The sequence below is a fragment of the Amblyomma mixtum genome, chromosome 5 (assembly GCF_055824585.1).
Source record: "Amblyomma mixtum isolate Tamu chromosome 5, ASM5582458v1, whole genome shotgun sequence".
Lineage (NCBI taxonomy): Eukaryota > Metazoa > Arthropoda > Arachnida > Ixodida > Ixodidae > Amblyomma > Amblyomma mixtum.
The window spans coordinates 38,055,741-38,073,072 of record NC_143016.1 but is presented as its reverse complement, the minus strand read 5'-3'; the positions used below and the strand labels follow the sequence as shown (position 1 = coordinate 38,073,072).

At 47.1% G+C, this 17,332-nt stretch overlaps 1 protein-coding gene across 8 annotated transcripts in view; it reads right to left on the bottom strand.

Moving 5' to 3' along the window:
• LOC149341823 (5'-AMP-activated protein kinase subunit gamma-1-like) overlaps window positions 1-17,332 on the bottom strand; it is a 282,152-nt gene that overhangs the window by 15,113 nt on the left and 249,707 nt on the right. For all 8 annotated transcript variants that reach the window (XM_089544044.1, XM_089544046.1, XM_089544051.1 and 5 more), the window contains 2 exons: window positions 4,025-4,073; window positions 1,358-1,461 (listed from right to left, as the gene is read on the bottom strand). In XM_089544044.1, coding sequence (XP_089400170.1) covers window positions 1,358-1,461; window positions 4,025-4,073 — 153 coding nt within the window. The remainder of the gene's footprint in view (window positions 1-1,357; window positions 1,462-4,024; window positions 4,074-17,332) is intronic.

The following is a 17,332-nucleotide window of genomic DNA, read 5'->3' as shown; positions in this document are numbered from 1 at the left end:
TGTGACAATTTGAGGTACCCGAGTTACAGCTGTTCTAGCGGCATCAGGAGTAAAAAAAATAACACGTGACAACAGTGTCATGCGATATATATACATCAAAGAAGTACATTGATATGCGTTATCACGTATTTAGTATCAAATACAAGAAGAAGAAATGAGCTTGGCCTTTAGGCAAAATATGACGAGTATAGAATCAAAATTTAGCATGACATTACTGTTGGCCACAACGCTGTTTGATTCAATGTGCTGCCAGCTTCCTCTGCTGTGAGCGCTTTCTGTTGCAGTATGTGGCCTTTAAAGGTCAAACTCAAGGACATTTTTCAAGCACGGAGTGACTATTTCAATGCACCAGGAAAACAGACGCATATTGGGAATCTGAGGGCAATGCAATAGCATGCCTACTAAGGGACCACTGCTGGTAAATGTGTTCACTTTGTAGAATGAAAGCTTTGAGCATTCACACAATTTAAGATGGAAAGCTGGGCGAGTTAAATCTGATTTATTGTGAAGGTAGCGTGAAAGACATGCTCGTGTCGTGTCATCCTTTCGTCCTCGTCTTTCGCACCACCTCCACCATGCATTGGAATGGAGTCTCTCATTTGCCATCAATTTTTAATAACCATGGTTTCGGATTAATCATTCAGCGCATAGTAACGACTTTTGTAATTATCTTTTTGCCCCCTGACTTCATGGGTGCTGCTAGATGTCATGATGAGCGACAGGCAGCCAGACGCTGCTATTAGGTGCAGCTATAATGTCACATCACGAGTATGGTTCTGGTAGTGGCAAAAGTCGTTTGTTTGTGTAGCTGCATGAGCCCGTTAGCCATGAGTATTGGTTTCTAATGGTTTCTAATGCTGCCGTATGTTTCTGATGGTAGTCGCGGGGTCACTAACTGTGTCTTTCCTGAATTAAACAAATAAAGTGTCAAAGTGCGGCATATTTTCATTGGTGGGATTTTTTTTTCGTGGCACGTTGGCGTGAACAAGTTTAGGGGGGAGAGGAGGACCCTCATTTTTAATCACCACTGATATCGTTGGTTTAATGAAGCTAGCTCGAATATTTTTTGCAGCACGATGACAAGTGACAGAATGCCTATCGCTTGTCCATTTTTCCTAACCACAGTGAAAATCGTTTCATGGTTCCTTTAACATGCATAGTGGCACATTACATTAGCAGCACACACAACAGCAAGCTGCATGCAGCTTAACAAAAAATATAATCTCTCCGTAGAAGATCTTTCACGGCAGTAGCGCACAAATGAATAACTCTCAAACCGAGTCAGCACTTCAAATAAAAGTCAGACATGAAGGAACCTGTAGAGAATTGCTCACAAGCAGTTAAGCAGAAATCTTACCAGTAGTTCTGTGTCGAAAACAACAAGTTTGGCACTGACGGGAATGAGATCATAGCAGCGGTAATACTTGAAAAACTTTACGAACAGCATGTTCTCATCTTCACCTGCAGCAGAAAACAAAGACAAAAAACGGCATCCAGTTACAAATGCAAACATTTTCTCAAAGCAAGAGGCACTAGTACCATGCTCACTACTTCTAAATATCTGAAGAATAATAAATAGCAATCCGGCAAAGCTTCAAATTTCAAAGCTCAAGTCAAAGGGCCTTTTGATGTTGGCATATTCCAATGAAACTGTACTGCAGGGTCTCCTCCCCCTAGTGATCATTGATGCTAAATTGCACAGCTATCAAGCATTCAAGTTCAGCATAAACTAACCTCAGTTACCCATACTGTGACCTAGCTCTGTTTTGGTTATTTCTGAGGGCAACCCTGTGACAGCCATGTCCCAAATATCACCCACCTGCCCATACATGCTCCATGCTCGTTGAACAAGAAAGAAAAACATCACACTTGTTTTCTAACCATACGAATACTTCACGAACAGAGTTGATAATCGCAGCTGATGTTTTAGCCATTTGACATACGCATGGGATTTTGCTGATTTATTACCTGTAATGTCACTGCATGGAAATGAGTGCTTTCAGCTGTACAAATTTTAGGTTCCAGGACTGTCATGTATGCTGCTCTGCTAACTCCCATAATAATATGTATGTGACATTAACATCTTACAGTCACATTTCTTATGGGTCCAGCTTTGGCTCAGATAATTTTAAAATGGGCCGATAAAGAAGCTTCAAGCAACATCGAGGCCTTTAGAAAAGGAACACCTACTCACAAATATGGCAAGCTCATTATGCTCTGCAAAAACTTAAAAGACTGCTAGCAGACTACTAGCTCACTGTGGTGGCTGAGTGGCTACGGAATTTGGCTCATAAGCCCAATGTTATGGGTTCAATCCCAGCTGCAGTGGCTACACTTTGGTGGAGCCCTCCGCTATGACATGCATCACAACCCATGCTTTTCTTAGGCCCACAGAAATCCAGCTCTCCACTACTAACAGTCTGAATGTCCTTCTTGCAGCTACTGTTGTACAAGCCAGTCATCACCTAAATTTTTCTCAATGTCTTTTTCACAATAGAGTACATGTAACTCAAGTTTTCCTCACCAGTATTGGCATTAAGCACACGATACAACAGACAACAGACATGGTGCAAAATAACTGTTTGCACCTTTCTATACAGTTCAATCAATGATGTACAATGGTGTGGTCCAAAATGACCGCAACTTATGAAAAATCAGAAGTACCACCAATTAACAGACAAGAAAACATGGCAATCCTATTCATCTAACCATCTATTTGTGTGTTTCCTGGCTTCCAGTATCCTAATAATTATCTGTTGCTTAGGGCTAGAATAGGGCAGACGAGGGGCTCAATATATTGTACATGCACATGCTAGAACGAAGCACCTTTTGAAACTGAAAAAGCTTTTGAACTTTTTCGGATACAAGACAATTTTACAGAAAGTAGAACAAAAAACAACCTTGCATGACCAATATGAGCCAAATCCAATCCACGACCTCTGCATATCACATGCAACACCATTCTTCTCCCTTTTCCTTGACAGTACAAAATTATACCTCATCTAGTGAGAAAGACCTTGATCTTGAAATTTATATACGAAACGTTGAAATGTGCAAAACAATTATGGTCAAAGCACTAAACAGCTGTAAGGACTGTGCTCCAGATTGCTGGAGGAATAAATGTGTGTTAGTGAAAAAACTACCTGTTATATTTAACCAAGGTATCAGGTTTAAGAAGAACATGAACACATGCTTAAAGGTGCACTGAAGAGGAATCTGAACTCGTCTTTTTGCCGTGGGAACTCGATCTGCACGTTCCGAGCATTCTTAGAAACTTCAACTTATTGCCCTGTGTGGTCGATTTCCCTAATTAAATCGAATTAATGTTCGGCTCCCGCCTTTATATTTTTTTAATTATCCCCGTACGGTGGGCAGAGTCGACCAACGCGTGGTGTGCCTTTCAGCCAGCTCTGTGGAAGCTTTGCTTTCGCTTTATTTTGTTTTTTAGGTACCCGTGAATAAATAGTTTCATTCGCAGATAATATAGCCGCAAAATAAGCCCGCAGAAATAAAAATACGCGCAGACTATCTGCTTCTACGGATTACTATGTATTACTCCGCTGACAGCAGAGTGGCAAGCCGCCACGGGACTGGGTGAAAGGCACTCCACGTTCGACTCCGCCCACCGTACGGGGAGAATTAAAAAAAAACAAAAGGCGGGAGCTGGACGATTTAAGTAGGGAAATCGGCCACACAGGGCAATAAATCGAAGTCTCTAAGAATGCTCGGAACGTGTAGGTTGAGTTCCCGCGGCAAAAAGACGAGTTCAGATTCCTCTTCACTGCACCTTTAAGGTAAGAAAAAGAATAGGAGCTTCCTATGTAAAACTGGGCCAAACAAGAAAGTATGCAGTACAGATGTAGTGCATTCAATACACCAATCCATACTAACATTAACTAAGGTGTGATGGGCCACTTCCAACTGATGCCACACGACGGCAATAAGATTAATACTTTCGAGGATATCCCTAAAATAGGTCTGCATGGCTGGCATAGCCAATTTGTGAATGTTGACATAAACTTACCCAAATCCTCGATGTCTATCTTATCACAGAGAGAGTCCGCATGAGGAAGCTGCAAAGATATAAGCAAACATATGAGCAAACAATCACCACCTCAGGGTGCTGAAGAATTAAAAATACGATTCTGGCACATTGTACCTAGAAGCATTCCATAAAAATAATAAGAAACTATACAAAGCTTGACATTTTTTTTTTTTTTTTTTGTAGCAAGCAGCACCCTTTATAACTCACATAGGATAACTATAAACAAGAATTTTCATATCCCCTGTTCATGCAGTACTGTGCGCCTGCTGAATGCTCTCAGTGCCAGGGGTTTCCTCAGGATTCGACATTAGGGGAGGTGTGTAAACTTCAAAGGGGGGAGGGGGGGGGGTGCTAAGGGTAGAGGAGTATTAGTAGTGAATTTTAATTTTTTTTATTCGTGCCACTGATGCGTGGTGCGGGACTTGCTACGTTTAACACTCCAACACTCCTGGCAAAGATTGTGAACAATTATTTCACTTTGCCCATGGATTAAAGTTGTATTTATGAACGGACAAAAGTAAAGAACAAGGACTACATTAAGTGTGTCGAGAAACTACACTGCAGTTTCGACTACTAGCAATAAACCCTTAAAAAAAAAAAAAAACTAGCTGATCCGAACCATTTGTATAACGCAGACATGGAAAACACTGAGAAACACATGCACCTGTGCACTAGGTATAACAGATTAACTCAATAATTAAACACACACCAGGAAGTTGACCCATGCTCAACATTGTACACACAAGCAGAAGGCAGCTTTGATATCAGCCACAGCAAACTGCATGACACTGACACACCTAGATATGAATTTACAGCAGCTACACGCAATAAGTAGTCGAATATGCACAGGCACAGATACTTTGGACATCCCGATCATTCACTCAATCATTAAGCTAGTACAAGGAATATAAAGCAAGACATGACCACCTATGTACATTCAATTAATAAAAAAAACTGAACAGCCACAAATATATGTGCGCTTTCCCAACCCCATTCCGAACAGTTACATCTGCCCGAGTTTCTTGCTATAACATCACGCCACTTTTCCGACAAAACTGATAGAAACGTGTCAGTCATTGCCAGTTGCATCTCGAGCGTCTGGCAGTTCCGGGTCTTCAGTGATAATGCTCAGCAGTTTATTCATGCGGCAAAGAAGAAGGTGGGTTCTTTTTGACGTTAAAATTCGGTTGAGGGCTGAAATGGAGTGTTCGATGGTGGCTGTGGTGATCAGTCACAACAAAAGATGACCGACAACATCGTGCAACTTGGGAAACATAGCAACGAAGTGGAGAACAACTAGAAGCGAAGATAGAAATGCTGTGGATGTCAAATCCTCCTTCAGCCGTCACAAGATGCTCCACTCTGCATCTAAACTCCTCCAGTGTTCTTCATCGTATTGCAAGCCGACTGCTGGAAGGACTTCTCTCTAGTTTACTGTACCTTGCTTTTGTGACATGTACAAATAGAAAGATCGCCAACTTCTGGTGAGGTCAAGTGGTTGTCGAAGGTTGTCTAGAATTAATTTTTTTACTTGCTCAACTGAGAAGTCAGGTTGCGCTTGCTCTCATCTGTTAAAACCTCAATGAGAGTGCCATTTTTAAGAAGCTTCTCAGCAGTCGTTCATACTTCTCTGTGCACTACTTCCTAAGGAAGCTTCCCAACTGCCTCCACGATTGCCTCAATCGAAGGACAAATATCCACCGCTGTCGCTGTAAGTGCCTGGACGGCATTGTTTAGAGACACCAATGGCCCAGGAGATGAATAAGTGTAACAGCAGCGGTCATTTTTTTCTAAACCTGGCTGTAACAGCGGTTAACCAGCTTTACTGCTCATGTCAGTACCATCTTTTAAAACTTTCCACAGGAAGTACCAGTGGCTCCAGTACTTCCAAGATCACAGTCAACGATCGTTTATGAGAGAGCCACAGAGTTTCACCTGGTTGGGCAAGTTTCAGCTTCCATTTGACAGCATCTTCAGATTTTTTAGAGAGTACTCAGGCATTTAGGACTCTTACTTGTGTAAGACTCCGTCTCGTGTAAAGGCAGCAGAGTTAAGAAAATGTGGCAGGAGGCTGGTTCAACATTCATTGCATTCCTACCAGTATGCGTCAAAGGTCAAAGACATTTGTTAGAATTCTTTTTTCGCAAAGCGAGAATTTCGGTGTTGAATTTTTGCGATGCAGTGTCTGTTGACATGTCTAGAGTGAGAAGAAAATTTCGTACCAGAAAGTTAAAATTCATAAATTTTAAAAACAAGGAATGTCTTGACATGCTCTATAGCCCTAGGAGTGCAGCAAAAAAAAAGGGGGCCAAAACAGATAAAACAGTCATGAAAAACATCTGCTCCGCAAGGCAAGAATCTAGGCAGCAAACCGTAACGAAGGAAATACAAAGGAAATTAGACCATTTCCCAGCCATGTACAGTGGCCACAGTTCACGAATCATTTTTCAGTACTTTCCGGTCAATTTCAGTAAGGAAACTGCTCGAAAGCATAAAAAACGAGGCATACCAGCGGATACAAGAACCACTAAAAAAATAATTTTTTTTGCCATTTCTTTGCATTTTGAAGTTGCGTCCTCCCTCAAGTAAACCACATGCCAAGCTGTCATATTGGCCACACTTTCTCACCTCGACACGTTTACACAGCAGCCATAATCGTATAACATGCTCAAATGTCGAAAAGAATAATCATGGGCCCACCCAACTCAAAACAAAAACACGCTGAATGAAGCAGGAGCTCAAAAATAGTAGCAATATTAATAATTATACTTTTTTTGCCAATTTTACATACACACTCAAGGTCGAGTCCACTAAAGTCACACAAGGAGTTGCGGGCAAGGCTTTGCTGTGAATGCATCTAAAGCGTTCATGGCAAATAGAAACGGCTACATAATGCTGAAAACAGAGCGCACCAAATGGCAAAGTAGATATGGAGGAGCAACAGCTAATGAATTCCAGTGACTTTGAGACAAGTTAAAGTGGTCTGGAATAAAACGATGCCTGGGAGGTTGCTGAAGACATATGGTACATATAGTATTCATGAGTTGCTCTAGTGTATCATATAAATATTTTGTGCCCTAGAAACTTATAATGGTGTTATGCAAAAGCCTGTTTGAGTTCTGTCTTAAACTAATAAAAAGTAGTAATAATAAAGCAGCATCAACAATAAATGTACGCCTCTGCACCAATCACCTTCAGAATTAAAGAATTATGGACATCAAATTTTTGGTTGCATGTTTTTTGCCTTCGGAATGATGTTTAAGACTAATGTCTCATGCATCATTCCATTTATTTTTGTCATGTTTTGGTTTCAGAAGCTGAACAGTGGCTTTATGGCAATAGTTACGTTCAGGTCATGTCAAGAATAAAAAGCTGCATTATAATCGCTGCTTCATTGTTTTAATTCACTACCACAATTACGCCAACTTGACTGAAGAGCCGAAATGACATTGAACAAAGAAGTTCCTAAGATACTGTAGTAGGACATTCTTGCGGGCTAGTTGGTTCATAGTTCCAAAAAGGTTAAAACTGCGCAAAAGACGAGGACATAGGAAACGAGGAACAGACAGGAACACACACGAGGAATTGCGCCCGTGGTGTTCTGTGTTTTCCTCGCTGCCTATGTCCTTGTCTTTTGCGCAGTTTTAACCTTTCTGGAACCTAAAATACTTTTTTTTTTTTCGTGTGCTGATAACGCGCGTGACCTACACCAATAAATTCCGCCGTTAGGCTGCTTCAAAACACGAAAGAAAAAAGTTAATTTCGCTAGGCGAAGGCAAATTCAACGCAGCGGTTTATGTTTACTATAATTTCTTGCGCATCATTACAAGGAAAAAATATACAACAAAAATTTTGCGTCTGTACTTCCTTGAGAAAACCAAAACGATGGCTTCGTAAAAAGCGACAGCTGACGCGTTTTGTAGGCTTCCATGTAAATTCTTCCCTGCAAAACTACTGCTGCAATGAACAACCGCCTGAGGGTAAATGAAAAAGAATGAAACGCGCACGATATCTGCCTTTTCGGCTTCGCGCGTTGACCTCGCCCACACGAAGGCGAGCGCGCGTGCCACAAATAGGCCACGCTCTCGGCGCATCGATGGAAAGGAAAGAGGGGCTCGCGAAATGTGGAAGCAGGCCCCGCTGCCTAACGATCTGTTTGTCACCGCGCGACTCCGGCAGCGGCGCGGCCACTACGACGACGAGGAGGACCGCACTCGCCTGCGCTTCGCCGAGATCGGGTGTCGACCCAAGGGCGAACTCCGATCGATCCACGGACGCGCTGCCGCTGCCGCTGGTCGCGGCAGACGTGCCACGGGGCGGGCGCACACATATCGGTCACCTGTGACAGAAGACTGACGCGTTCATGGAGAGCGCGAAAATGCCTACTCTTGGCAGGGCCGTCGTCTTCCGCGCACTGCGGAATTTGTTATATGTGTTCTCTCCATACAGTAGTAAGCGATTTACGCCCGGTTAAATTTAAGTATCAATATATATTTTAAAAAACTTCATCCTCCTAAGCTGGAAGGGAATTATCGTCGTATTAAAAAAAAAGAAAAAAGCTTATTAATCTGGATGTTGGAGACAGCACGTTGACAGTTGCTAACAAATCGTAGCGGCTATTTTTGCCATCGCGCTGTTTTAGAGAGTGAAGAGGGCTATATAAAACTTCATTACCTACAATATGATCTTTTTTACTGCTTGGTTTATGAGCTGAAGTCGTGTAATAGTTCAAAAGAAAGTTTCGGTTTCCTTCAAAAGCTGATAATGATTATTTTATATATTATCACGATAATTATATTACCACGATGATAATATAAACATTGTCATCATGGTACAAAGTGCTTATACAAGCCGCTTGGCGCACCAATTAACCACTGTCACTTTTTTTTTTTTTTTATACGTTCCCGGCCGTCCCAGCGCCAGACGAAAGTATGCAAGGTATACCCTCCATTACTACTTCAAACAAAATACTGTAGCTGACAGGGTTTGCCTCATAAATAAGAAAATGCGAAGTCTGCAGATGCCGGCCGCCGAACATCAGCGTTCCCTCAGGCAAAAGGGTATCGCGGACGGTGATGACTGATGAAATAGATCGAAATGTTACGCTTAGTGAGAAGTAGAACACATCCCCGACAGCAGAATATGTTTGCACGGGCGCCAGCGAGCGCTGCCAAATCAAGCGGAAGACGGTCGCTTCAAATGAGACGCAACCGCACGGATCAACGGGTCGAAGATCGCTGGGGCGTACGCCGCAAGTACACAACATCCGTCAACAGCGCGCGGGCGGCTGGGCCCGACCTAGAAGTGGTACGTGCCCGGGCAGAAGGCGTGCCGATCAGCCGAGCGCTACCGAGCGCAACGCGGGCACGTAGTATAACAACATAGGACGGCATTCGCTCACCGCAATGGCAACTCGCTTGGCTGCTGCCGCAACCTGGGTGAGTCGCGAGGGAAGCGTGTGGCTGCGGAGGCGACGCATCTTGGAAAAGATGCCGTCGGCACGCGGGAGGGACCGCGACGAAGGAGTCTTGGCCAACTTCTTCATGGCGAACGGGCGCGGGGCTCGCAGACGACACGTTCCGGAGAGCACACAGTCCGGCGGTGGCGCAGGGCGCTACAGCGGCAGTGACAGCAACAGCACGCGTGCCAGTTCAGTGCGTGGCCAGGCGGCGTTGCGACGATCGACCGCCCAGCATCATGTCCGTGGCAACGCGGGCTGGGCGGCTGGAACCCGTGGCACGCGGGGCGCTCCGCTTCAACCCGCTGCCCGCGATGGAAGCGCGTGCCGCGGTTCGCACAGCGCCGGTGCCGATGTCGGAGGCTACGGGTACGAGACAGGCGGCGGCCGCACGACAAGAAACAATGTACGGGCACTAATACCGCTGCACCACTGCCTCGAAACGTCGGATTCCAAGCCGCAGCCGATCAAAGTCGAGATGGACGCAGTGGGCGGTGGGAGAGCCGAAGAGGACCGGCAGGAGAAAAAGAAAAAAAAAAACCACTACCCTCCCGCGCACTTACCGCGCACGAGCATGTTGCGCCATCTAGAGCGAGAGCTGTAAACCCCGGCCCTGAAAGAAGCGGACAGCGCCAGATTCAAACACCACTACAACCAATGCCGCCAAAAGAAAGCCTCAGCTGTTCCATACTTCGACTGCGACAGGACTATTTGCTCCGCTATATGATGCTGCGACCTCGTTCACAGCTCAGACTTACGCTCGTTAACATGACCAGAGTATTGAAATGACGCTGCATTTAGTACCAGTACTTTGTCCTCTACATCAGCAACACACCACATGCCCCGCTGTAATTTTCAGTAATAATCTTGCATGCCCCGACGACGGTTGAATAACTAACCCCCCCCCCCCCCCCCCCCTTCCCCCGAAAAGCTCGGCACTTTAACCTATCAACACTCACAACACGTGTCAAACTCCCAATATTTTGTTGGGAGTTTCCGCGGTGTTCACCGGTCTGAAGAAGCAATATCAGCTCAAATGCGATCAAATGACGGAAGCGCTTTAGTAAAAGGCCTGCCTTAAAAACCACCTACATCTCGTTCCTCGTATACGTCATAAAGTTCATTACCAATTATCTAAAAATAAGAATAAGTAAAAGGACAAACTTCACATTTCACGTGCTTGGAGAGAGATTCAGATGTGTGTGTCGCCGGGTTCACAGGTCAAGCCGCAAAAAAACAACGCACAAACTTTGTCGGGCACATTGCGGACACACGCCGGACAACAGACTCAGTGACCAGACATCAAAATTATATACTTTCTTCTCAGCGACAGTGCGCATGTATTCTTCATTACGAACCATACTCGTGATATAAATCACAAAGAATGATTCAGTCACCGAGGTCAACTTTTTTTTCTACGATGTAGCCGATGTAGCACTGGTTTTTCAAGTTTGCAGAGCAAATCAAGAATACCGTGACGTCACAGAGAGTGAGTAAGCAAAATTTACGACGTTCACTGCGACGTCGGACAGGAGAAAGTCCGTGATAGAGCTGTCATTCCTGTTTGCCAGGTGGTAAAGAGAAAGCTGTCTGAGAAAGCTGAGAAAGCCACCGGTGGGGCTTGTGCGACCCAGGTTGCTCTTCCCCAAGCAACCTCTAGCGAACAGTAATTAATTTAACAGCCACCTGCTACGGTGAGCAGTTTTCTACAGCCCGATGGACAGGTTGTGATGACGTCACAAGGTTGCGCGAACTAGGTGGCAGCTAGGTGGCATGCGGACCACGTAGGACAGGGTGCCCACAACCCGCTGGGCAGAGAGACCGCACAGACAACGGCTAAGCGGCTGAGAGGAAGCTCTAGTGAAAAAAAAAAAAGTCAATGCTAAACAATTTGGACTGCAAAAGGCAAGACACTAGCGCTGACATTATTTGCTAGCTCCACGACAAGAAGCTTTTGTGTGAAGGCTGCCAATCGCTGCCAATGCACCGATAAAGCATACTCTAACTTACGCTGCCGCATCGTTATCCTCGTGGAACAACCCGTATCGCACACAGTTAGGCTCGTTCAACAGCGATAACGACACAACGGCGTAAGTTTCGATCCGATGGCTACTGGCTGTGAATGCGGCCAACACCCCAGTAAGCGAAGCACCTAGAAAGCAATGACGACGAATGAAATGCAAGGCAAAATATCCCGCAGTGGTAATTCTGATGTTCTCGAGGCGAATGCTCCGCACGCTCCCTGCACTATAACGTAGCTGCCAATTAAATTTGTGCACAGAACGTTCGATCGTTGAACCTCAACGATGGAACTGCATGGCTCAAGTAATCACCGTTAAGGGACGCTGAGGACAAATTGAAGTTGGCCTGTATCGAGAGGGCACCACGCTCTCATCACAGAGACCATTCTCACCGAAAACGGAGCATTTGTAAGCTGGAAAAAAGACTACAAAACTAAATACAGGTGTCGCCACCAGCGGCCGGTTTCGCGAATAAAATGCTTATGTCGACGCTGATTTTTCGGCACCGATCCCAGAGGCTACGCTACACCACCACTCATTTCGAGATAGCGGCAACCAGTACTTTTCGGTGCAGACGTCACGAGCTTAAATTTAGCGGCGGGAAAATTTTTAACCTTTCTCAGCAAAAAAAAAAAAAAAAAATGCATCTTTTTATGCCGGACAAAAGTCAACATAGCCAGTAAGAGCTGGAGAATCAATTTTTACAGTGAGAAAAAAAAAATGGATTGAGCTGTCCTCAAGGTAAGGGACGCTTAGGAAAAACTGAAGTTGGTCTGTGTCGGTAGATAACAGCAGATAACGATAGACACGCTATTTTACTGAAAACAGAACTTTTATAAAGGTGAAGCCGTAAAAAAAAAAATGAAGAACAGGTGCCGCCATTATCGGCCAATTTCGTAAACAAACTGCGGTACGTCAAGACAGTTTTGTTCGCGCGGATCCCTGAGGCTAGGCTACACCGCTCCCAAAATACGGTGATAACGGAGTCCTTTTCGGTCCAGACAATGAACTTGAATCCAGAAAAAATTTAAAGCCCACTCTCATCACAGTAAATGCGCCCTCTGCGGCCGCAGAAGCATTAACATAGCCATAGAGAGCCATACAATTCAAAACAACAATTGGAGACAGTTGTCCTTGGTGCTCTTTCAAGGAAAAAAATAGAAACGGAAGCAGGGACATAAGTGCACGGGTTGCCAGCGTCGACCCATGCACTTTCGACGCTCTGCCAGTGTGCTCGTTATTGTTGTGTACGTGCAGCCTTGGAGCTGAGCCGCCAGCTAAGGGCTGACTCGTAGTGTGAAGGCACGGGTTTCGCTTTTTCTTCCACCCTTTGTGTAGTGCTGCAAACATTGTATTTTTCTCCGTCTCGGGCTCTACAAAACGTGTTAATGACAGCGAAAATCACAGCGAAATTTTTGAAGCGATAGAGAAGAAACATTTCAACTACCATTGAAAAGAATAAAGAATGGTTGCTTGCTTCAGATTCGTTCAGTCCCTACATTCTAACAGGGAGGGGGGTTCAGACACCCCTGATTTTAAGAACTGTCCCGAACGAAGATTTATCATTCCCTCCCTGATGCTGCTGAAGGCGGCAGTTGGAACGAATATATCTTGTTTCTCAGCGTTATTTGCAGAATGACATAAAAAAGGGTGTCATACAGCAGAAACAAACATGTGTGGTTTAGTTTATGCGGGTTTAACGTCCCAAATCGACTCAGGCTATCAGAGACGCCGTAGTGATGGGCTCCGGAAATTTCGGCAACCTGAGGTTCTTCAACGTGCGCTGACATCGCACTGTGCAAGGGCATTTAGAATTTGTGTCCAGGCACGCACGTCAAGCGGAAGCCCAACAATTCCCCGACAGACTTTACAAGAAGCATTCGTTTGTGAAGAAAAAGAAAAGAAGAAAGAAAGGGAAAGTCAAGGTGCCCCACAGAGTGGCACATCCAGGGTGCCACGGCTTAATTGCGAGGCCCTCCTATAGATACGCCATGACGCGCGTTAGATGCCACGGGGTGAAGGGCGCGGGCGACACCGAGCGGCGACGCGCGAACAAGCCCGGCGCCGCTGCTGGGTTCACGGCGAGACTGCGGTCACGTAGCACGCTGACCGCGCAAGGCCACTCGCCGCCGCCAGTGGACAGCAGCACCCAAGGACGACTGCGTGGCCACCTGGCGAGCGTGTGTGTCCACCACTCCGGGGGGAAGGTTCCAACGGTGAAGAGAGAGAAGCAGAAGCGGGAGGCATGCGCGGTTTTATTCAATGGCCACACTCCACAACATCGCAGGCCTTTCGAAAGGCCGGCGAAGGCAGCTAACGCCCATTGCACACGGCTTCGAAAACACGAGTAAATAGGCACACTAAACACAGAACCCCCTAACTGTCCGCGCACGCCCATTGATGAGATCGAGGCCTCGCAGTCCTTGACCGGAAAGAAAACAAAAGGGGGCGGAGCCGGGCACGCCACGTACAAGTCAGGCAGACAACAAAAGACGGAGGTGTGACGCAAACGAATGAGTTACACCGAAAGTAAACAGGCTGCGAAGCACACAGCCTCTTGAAACCAGTTCCAGTGCCAACCCCCATGAAATCGACTCCCACACCGGAGAGAGCAAAGAAAGAAACGTATAAATGCGCGAACACAGCATGCACCGTATACGCACGATGCCATGGTGGGATTGCGAAAGGGTCCCGGCCAGTGGGCTTCACGTCCCCGAGCACTTGTTCTCTGATGCGAGACACGTGCGCAGCCGAGTGCGGTGTCTTCGCAGAACAACACTGCTCTGCAATGCGTGAACGAAGCCAAATGGACACTGACGCCGGCAATGAGGGACGAAACCGAGCTCCACGAGCGGCAATCCGTTCTGTGCGACCAGGAAGCACGTGCAGTAATATGGGACTCGAGCGCTGCTAGCACGCCGCAAGCAACGGCTGGTGCTTACAGCGCGGACTTGTGCAAGAGAGCGGGCAGCACGCGCCATAAATGGGGCCGCATTAGGCATCGTCGCGGAAGACTGCCCCCAGAATCGTTACAGGTGTTATAAATTGCAGAGGAATACTGCGAGCAGTGGACAAGCGAAGGCCGGCGAGAAAGTGCGCGATGTCATTACACCTCCATGATTGCTTCCTTAGCACCGTATGCCGCCTGGTTTCATCAGCAATAACGGGGCCCCTAACTGGCTCACACAGGAGACACGGCGTCGTTTAGAAACTGTTGGAACTTTCGTCTCATGGGAACGTGTCTGGTTTTCTGACCAGTATTAAGCACATAATTTATCCACACAGGTGACAAATACGAGCGACGAGTCAGATTCCGAACTTTTTTTCCCAGCATGCCAAGCCCAGGAACACAGACAATAATCAACGTGCATCAGCCTGGCGTCTGTCTGCCTCTGCACTGAAGCAGCGGGACCACAGAATATGAAACCGTCACAGAACCTAAGAAGAAAAAAAAAAGCTGTCCGTTGAGCTTCAGTGTGCGGGCGTATGTCACGCTCGGCCTCGTCCCCACAGAAGAACGTCCATGTCAGACTGCAGGCAATGACCATGAGGCTGACGACAAAGGCAATCCTGGGATACCAAAACAAGGAAAACCGGGGCACTCGAAACACGACCAGGAAGAGGCAACGGGGAGACACGATTCAGTGGGGAATGAGACTGTTCTCCCTCACTTCTCACCAGCTCAGTTTTCCGAGCCACGTTAACTCATCTCGCCTCTGCACGGTACGCCCAAGCCTCCGAAGTGAGAGCGGCAGGACTTTCGCCAGCAGAGCCCGTGCTCGTAACGCCGCTGTTGCTGCTGCAGCTACAAGCCACCAGCGCGCGCACAAACGTGATCCGCGCTTGTCCAGAGAGGGAGAGGGCCAGAGGAGGAATTGCGCCAGCGGTGGCGGCGGCCCAGCCGCAAATTGCACGGACGCTCAGCTCGGCTCATCTCTATGCGAAACGCGCGGCCGCCGCAGCACCACTCGGCCGGAGTCCCGCCGGTTTCCCAACGGCCGCGCTAAGATCCGCGGGACGGCGCCATTGTGGTGTCGGCTGCCGGATTCCCGAGTGGGAGCGAAAACAGAAAGAAGAAAGACCCGGTATTTTCCCCGGACCTGCTAGCGACGTGGAGACAAACATCTCGCGCCGCACGTTGTTGCCGGCAGCTATCACTAGCGTCATCACTTAGCGCGCTACGACGTCGAAAGTGCGTCCGTGAGTGCGGGTGCTTATGGAGAAGTACGGCTGCTCCAGACGCTGCACTTCGCACTAGGCGCCCGCATATACAAACGGGTGTGTGTGTGTGTGTGCGTGCGTGTGTGTGTGTGCGTGCGTGCGTGTGTGTGTGTGCGCGTGCGTGTGTGTGTGTGGGGGGGGAGGGGGATAATATAATAATAAAAAAGGCTAAAGGAAACAATCGCGAATTAAAGTAAAGCGGCTCAACAGTCGACGCATTACGGCCCCGGCTGCTGCTTACTGCAATACGTGCACCCCTCCTTTTTTTTTTATCGCTCTCCCCCTTCAGCGACATAGCCTACAGTTCGCGAAGTGCCACATTGTCGTTGCGGTGCGGCTTCAGCAATACTGATCAGAACCTCCGCGTGGGCAATACAAACGCACGCCCAGCCATTCTCGGAACGTAAAAGTAAATACAAAGCTGGATGAACGAAAGCACACATCCAAGGCCAGCCGCAGCACTGGCTCGGGTGATTAATATCTCCAGGAAGGCTTCGGCTGCAGTCTCACCCTGTCCGCCTCAGGGAACTCGACAACTGCCGTTGTACGTGACGTAATCGGTGGCTGACGTCGAAGCACGCTTTGAGGAGAATCCAGCTTCGCTTCATACGTGGTCTCGTATTTTAAGGACACGTGACGACCCCCGCAATCACACCGCGCAAACGCTGGCTCGTGACAGCCGGCGGCAACGCGGCTTTCGTCCTTCCACTTCCTGTCGAACAGCTGCGCTGCACTCACGCCACACGCGCAAACAGCTCGCGAAGCCAATGGCGACCCGCCTCTCAGGTTAACGTGACGCTGCTCTATACACGCGTCGTCTCGTCACTTCTGACGGGTACGGAATGCTGAAACAAACTGGTTTATTGGTTTAACGTCCCAAAGCGACTCAGGCTATGAGGGACGCCGTAGTGGAGGGCTCCGGAAATTTCGACCACCTGGGGTTCTTTAACGTGCACTGACATCGCACAGTACACGGAATGCTGAAACAAAACAAAACAAAAAAAGAACCAAAAGGCGCCAAGAAACGCAAGCTTGTTATAAAACACCGTGTTTTAAGCTCGTCATGTATACAGCCGTCAGTCGAAAGCTTAAAGCCCCGTGGTTGGCTTCTAGTTAAGGCGGAAACTTGGGCTAGTTGGAAAGCGTTTGGAATCATATTTGCTAGGGCTTAGTGAACACACGAGACAAGAACACAAATACACAGGACAGACGCTAGAGTCTGTCCTGTGTATTTGTGTTCTTGTCCCGTGTGTTTACTAAGCGCTAGCAAATATGATTCCAAAGTTGGCTTCTAGGCCGTGCAGTGGGCATCTTGTAGCATCCGTGGAAGTCCTCAGTATCGGAGGGGGCAAGACCAGAGTTCCTCTCACAACGAAGACGTTTGGAACGCAGGGGATGCATAGCGAGCCACACGTCTTACTCGCAACGGGCACCTACAATGCTATCTCAGGACTACTGAAGCTGTTACCACCACCCCACACGTTGTGGCCCAGAAGAAAACACTATACTTCTCACAAAGGGTGTGCGTTACTGCTGCACATTCAGTGAGCAAATGCAAGGTAGTACATGACGAGCGTACAGCTGCAG